The sequence below is a fragment of the Myotis davidii genome, unplaced genomic scaffold, assembly GCF_000327345.1.
Source record: "Myotis davidii unplaced genomic scaffold, ASM32734v1 scaffold54, whole genome shotgun sequence".
In the NCBI taxonomy this organism is placed as follows: domain Eukaryota; kingdom Metazoa; phylum Chordata; class Mammalia; order Chiroptera; family Vespertilionidae; genus Myotis; species Myotis davidii.
Genome location: NW_006287915.1, coordinates 4,431,604 through 4,437,975, shown reverse-complemented (window position 1 = coordinate 4,437,975; position 6,372 = coordinate 4,431,604). Strand labels below are relative to the sequence as shown.

The 6,372-nt window shown below is 43.8% G+C and overlaps 1 protein-coding gene across 1 annotated transcript in view; it reads left to right on the top strand.

The window, feature by feature from the left end:
- The first annotated feature begins 691 nt into the window (after positions 1-691).
- TBC1D15 (TBC1 domain family member 15) overlaps positions 692-6,372 on the top strand; it is a 71,027-nt gene continuing 65,346 nt past the window's right edge. Inside the window, exon 1 of the mRNA XM_015561328.1 lies at positions 692-774. Coding sequence (XP_015416814.1) covers positions 745-774 — 30 coding nt within the window. The 5' untranslated portion in view covers positions 692-744. The remainder of the gene's footprint in view (positions 775-6,372) is intronic.

The window sequence follows — 6,372 nt, the reverse complement described above, 5'->3', positions numbered from 1 at the left end:
AGGGAGAGGGATAGAGAGCCGAAACATCGATCAGCTGCCTCCTGCATAGTCCCCACTGGGGATGTGCCCGTAACCAAGGTACATGCCCTTGACCGGAATCGAACCTGGAACCCTTCAGCCCGCAGGCCAACGCTCTATCCACTGAGCCAAACCGGTTAGAGCTATTACTGAAGTTCTTAGCAAAACACCTGCTCAATGTCAAGTGTGAGAGGCAGTGACCAAACTGAAAACCGGACACTTCACAGAGGGGAAAGGCACTGTGTGTGCCTCAGATAGAGGGCTAGGATTCCTTTAATCTTCACACAGCCCTATCATCTCAGTGTTACAGGTGACAAACTGAGGCTGAAGCGGAAGGAGGAAGTGACTTGCCTCTAGCCACAAAGCCAGGACTATGTCCGCAGGCTCCCAAAGTGGTGTTCCTTCCGAACTGAATTGGCAGGCGATTGGCGGAGTCTCACTCCTCCGCAAACCCCGAGGCAAAACCACGTCCACCGAGCTTCCCTCTCGGAAAATTCACAGGCACATGCGCAGTGTGCACCAGAGACTCCACCCTAGCTGCCTCCGCGCCCTACTCACTGCGCATGCGTCAGACGGCTCCTCCCGCCCCGCCCCTTCATGCCGCGCAGTTCCGTCTACTTCCCGCCCCTTTCCCTCCCGGAAATCAGCCTAGTTTTGCCGGATGTTGTTGTGAGGCCGAGAGACACGTGGGGCGCTACTACGTCATCACAAGCCCGCGCAGGAAACATGGCGGTGGCGGGCGTAGTGAGCGGGAAGGTAAGTAACGGCCACGGGAAACGCCTTGCCCTTTTCTGTAACGGGGGATGCCTTGGCTGCTTGGAGGCCGGCCGGGGAGGGAGGCGGGGGCGTGTCTGCACCAGGAACAGCCCGTGGCGGGTGTGGGAGAAGAGGACTTGGCGGTGTCAGCTGTTTTCTCGAGAATGCCGGCTCAGTCGGGGAATGAGACGCCTGGTTCCCGCTCCGAGGCCAGCTAGGCCTCGGCGCGGCGGCGGTCTGTTCCGCCCCGGGGCGGGGGGGCTCTTCTTTGTATTACTTTCGCCTAGGGACAGGAGGTTGCCCAGTTCCTTTATTTTTTCTGGCTCCCTTTTTTAGTTCTCCGTGTTTAGTTCTCCTGCGGCTTCCTCTCTTGGAGGCCTTAATCGCGTGCGTTTGCCCCTGCCTTCCTCTGCTTCACTCTCGGCGAAGACCCTTAGAGATGAGCCAGAAACAGGTGCCGCGCAGCCGTCGCGCACAGAAGAAGAGAGTGTAGTAGATCCATTTTACCCGACTGCTGAGCTGGTCGGTGCTTGTGAGCGAAAGGGCGTGCTTCCGTCCCACGCTCGCCTGCGAAGTTGTTCGATAAGGTTTTTGTTCCCTGGACGTATCCTTGCTGCAGTCACTCCGGAAGTATCTTTGGTGCTTTCCTAAGGGGGCGGTCAGTGATCCCCGCCTCGTTCGTTAGGAAGGAGGATTGGGTGCAGAGATTCATTTTGTCGTGCCCATTGACGCTGCGAAAGCACGCCAGGCATTTTCAAGTGAACTTGTTGTTTAGGGCTGTCACGACATAGCCCTGGCGCAACGCTTCCCGTGGCGCGAGTATTTTGTAAGCTGTTGGGTCTGGTGATGACTCATCCCACCCTAAGGACTATTTACTTGTCGACAGCTTCCTCTGTTCTTCGAGTTTCACTCATTTCCCCTATGCTGTGCCCTTCCACCCCATTTTGAATGATTTGGCAGCATGTGTGGTTTGGTGTAGGGATTACTAGACTACGTGGCGGAATAATAATCTGTGGTCGTGGTTTTACTGATAATCGGAAATGTGACCTTGCCGAATTGTGCAAGCATGACTTCTCTGTCCTTCATATTGTTTCTCTCTAAAGTGGAGGTGATGCCAATCATTATTTTTTGTGTTGGAGTCGTTAGGATTACATGAAATAACAAAAGCATCAAAAATGACATACTCTGCATACTGGCTTTTTAAACGATAGGTTGGTCATCAATTTGGGATTATTCACGCTCTTTGGTTGTCTTGTCATTGTCAGTTTTTGTCTTCAGAGTGGGTGCTGATCTACTTGACTCACTACATACAGAATGGGGCAAAAGTAGTTTGATAGTTGTTCATTTGGAAAATAATACAATTAATAAGTAAAAATACAAGAATAAGCTGTTTCACTTATTCTTCACAACTGTAAAGCCCTGTATATGAAGGTTATCCCATTTGATTTTCTCTCTGGACTGATTCAATCTAAGACTTTTCAAGAGGGAGAATTTCCTCTTTCAGGTGTGGATTGATTTTGAACCCTTGAGATGATGAAACAGCTGTGAAATGTAAGACCTTTTTCACCCTGCCTCCCAGGCTATTCACAAATATAAAAGTAATATAGTTATGTAAAATAAACTAGAGGGAAAATGGTAAAAGGAAAGTAAATAAAGGTTGGGAAGGTAGATGAAACTGAAGTACGACAATTAATCGAACTGCCTCCCTAGCCACTCACCTTTCCTAATCTGACTTCTTAAAATTAGTCTTCTATTTCATAACTCTATCACCTCATTTGTTCTCATTGCATATTCACACCCATTCCCATCACTTCTATAAACTATATTTTCATGCCAAAAGCTGCCCCTCTTCCAAATAATACTATCATGATCCACAAAATTCACTTATTCTCTCAGTTTAGATTTAGTTTCATGGCAGCATCATTCACCTGGGTGCATGTAAAACAAACTTGGAGATGTCCATTTCTATAACAATGTTTAATCAATAACCAAGTCCTAGCCACTTAACTGTAATGATGTTTCTTAAAGTTGCTGCATCCTCTTCATTCTCAGTGTTTATTTCATTCAGGCCTTTCGTTTGCCTGTAGTAATGAGTTCTTAGCTAATTTTTTTTTCTCCTTGTCCGCAGTCTCTTTGCCCACAGTCACCTCTCCATACCACTACGAGTTATTTTTAATGCACAAATCTAATCCAATCTTGCTTTAAGAAACAAAATATCTTTGTTTTGTTACTGTCACCATTAAAATAGTACTCAAGGCATAAAAACCCACATTACCTTTCTGGAAAGGGGCGTTGGGGGGGAAATATCCTATATAATAAAAGTCTAATATGCAAATTGTCCCCTCCACCAGGAGTTCAACCAAAAGTTAGACCAGGAGGCGGGGCCGGCCAGCCTGCCGGCCAACCACCTGCAGCACCTACCCCCAACCGGTCCCTCTCCCAATTGCCCTGATTGGGACAGGTCAGCCAGACCCCACCCATGCAGGAATTTATGCACCAGGCCTCTAGTATATACATATACATGACAGAGAGTGTGTGTGTCTCTATTTACCTCCTCCAACCATCCCTCCCTATAAAAATGTTCAGCTAAGCCCTGTCTGTTTTAGAAACCTAGGGCAGGGGATGTTAACCAGTGTTCACAAGAATCACATGTGGTACCTTTAAAAAATACAGATGCTGCCCAGCTGGTGTGGCTCAGTGGTTGAGTATCAATCAACCTTGAACCAAGAGGTCACTGGTTTGATTCCTGTTCAGGGCACAAGCCCCCAGGTTGTGGGCTTGATCTCCAGTAGGGGGCATGCAGGAGGCAGCCTACTGATGTTTCTCTCTTCCTAAAATCAATAAAAACATATTTAAAAAAGTACAGATACTGGGCCACAACCCCACTCTACTGAAATAGAATCTCTCAATGTTGAGCTCTGGGATGTAGAGTAACTTTTCTAATGAGTATAGTACTTTGCTTGCTTTGAACTTTGAATGTAGGAAGTGATGGATGCAGGAAATTAATCTGTGTTAAATGGAGAAGCAGTGTAAGATAACAGGTAAGAGCTTGACTTTAGAGCCAAGCTAGTTTCAAAAACTGTTTTCACACTTACTAGTGACTTCAGTCAAATTACTTAACATCTGTGCTTCAGTCTCCTCACCTGTAATATGGGGATGACAATAGTACCTACTTTATGGGATTATTAGCATTAATAAGAAGATATACTAGACAGCCTGGCACATAGTAAATGCTGTGCAGTTGTTATTTATCATCTTAATTTCCCTGCAAGTCATTGGTTAGATATGGTGAAATTTTAAAGATTAAAAATATGGTTTTAGTATGTCTGAATTTCATTCTTTTTCTAATATATTTTTATTGATTTCAGAGAGGAAGGGAGAGAGAGAGAGAGGAAAAAAAAATCAATGATGAGAGAGAATCATTGATTGGCTGCTTCCTGCATGCCCTCCACTGGGGACTGAGCCCATAACCCAGGCAAATGCCCTTGATCAGAATTGAACCGGACACTTCAGTCCCTGTATTGCCCCTTAGTATGCTGTTGGTTTTTGTTGATGGGTAGTTCAGTAGCTTAGTGAATACAGGGTACTAGTTTGATGTTTTCAATTCTCGGATGATTTGACTAAATTCAAGGGTAGGTTTTTTTTTTTTTTTGGCATCATGAGTGTATGGATTGTTTTATATATTGTTTTTCTTAGCTGAGCTTTTGAAAGTGGGTTTGAGTTTGATAATAAACCCTGATTTTTGGAGTTCAGCTATTCTTTGTTGCTGTGTATGTGCAGAGCCATATATTTTCTATTAACCAAATGGAAGGAGTGACATCCTGTTAATAATGAGGGAAGATATGGGGAAAAGTCTGTAAAGGCCATTCTGCTTCTGTTCTTACAGGCGAACAGAGTTGAATTTGTGGAATGAGTTGAATTTACAGAGAAGGTAGGAGAAAGGAGATAGCTTAAAATAGATTTTGTCCTTAAGCCCAATGCCTTTGATGGTTACAGTTTGCTTTCATTTTTAAACAGATTTATTAAGCTCCTAATTTGTTCCAGTCACTATATTAGGCATTGGGGGTACATCAAATAGCCCCTTACCTTGGAGCTTATACACTTCAGTTCTTCAGAAGTAACACATTAATAACCACCCCTTTACCATGTCTAAATAAGAAATGTAATATGATTTTAAAGTCCTTGAAATTGCTGTGTTTTTAGTGAATATTTGTATTCTGAAGGCCTGTAGACTAAATATTTGTATTGTGAGTTTTTGTAATCTGAAGACCTGTAGACATGTTGAGGGCAGGGCCTGCAGTATTTCACTTGCATCTAGCATGGATTCTGGCACATAGGTAGTCAGTGAAGAGGAACCTACAAGAAGGTAGAGAAAATGAGGGAGAACTAGAGTGAGAGATGGGCTCACTAATGATAGCACTCTTGTCTTGAAGTTAAACAGTCCTACATTTTTATACCCTCACATTTCACTCTAGTCTGTGTTTTTTACTGTGGTTGTATTAGAATTTGTTTCTATTGAAAATAACTTGAAACAAATGGGAAATCAATAGTTATTTTTTCTTAGAATTTGTTTTGGTGGCATTCTGAGTAAGAATTTATTTTGTAGCTTAAATTTGGCCCCTTCCAGTTTCTTTTAGATATGGTTATAGTGTGTGAAACCCTTGTGCTTAAAAAAGATAAAGGATATTCTTGGTACTTAGTAGATTTTCTCAGAGACTATTTCTTTTCCTAGAATAGATCTTGTAACATGTAGTACCTTGCTGGTATAGGATACAATATGAGTATGACTTTTTGGGGGGAAGAGGGACATTCTTTAGTTTAACAAACATTTGAGTACCTCTGTGTGTTGAGTTCTTTGGATACAAGAATGGCTGAACACAGATTCTCATTCTTGACACAGTACAGTGGTTTGCAATTTTAACAAGTTACTTCAATATATGAATTAATAAAAATATATGAATTAATAAAAAACATGGCTTTTTGACAAAGACTTCAAATGTCAAGGCTTTCCTTTGAATGGACATAGCTGCTGGGACTAAATGCAAAATTATAACGTAACCTTTTCATTTTCACTTTTTTGTGGAAGGAAATTCTTATGAACTCTATTAACAAATCTCGTATTGTGCAATACTATCCTATCGAATAAAAGAGAAACATGGTAATTGGCATACAACCGCTACCCTTCCCATTGGCTAATCAGGGCGATATGCAGATTAACTGCCAGCCAAGATGGCGGCCAGCGGCCAGGCAGTTTAAACTGAACATGAGGCTTGCTTGCTTTAGTGACGGAGGAAACCAACGTTCCCCGCCTGCCGCTGCAGGCCTCTGAGCCTGCAGTTTCAAACATTGTAACAAATACCGCCGGACTTCAGCCAGCAGGATCGCAACATTGTATGGAAAGGCCAGAAACCTACTTTTAGCAGCGGAGGCCTAAGAGCTGGAGCCAAGCCTCAAACTAAAGCTGGCCCAGAATAAAAAAAAAAAGAAAGAAGAAAGGAGCGGTTGGGAGCTTCAGTCATCCCAGCCTGAAAACAGCCCTCAGCAACTCACCCAGACTGGCCAGGCGCCCCAGTGGGGACCCCCACCCTGAAGGGTGGT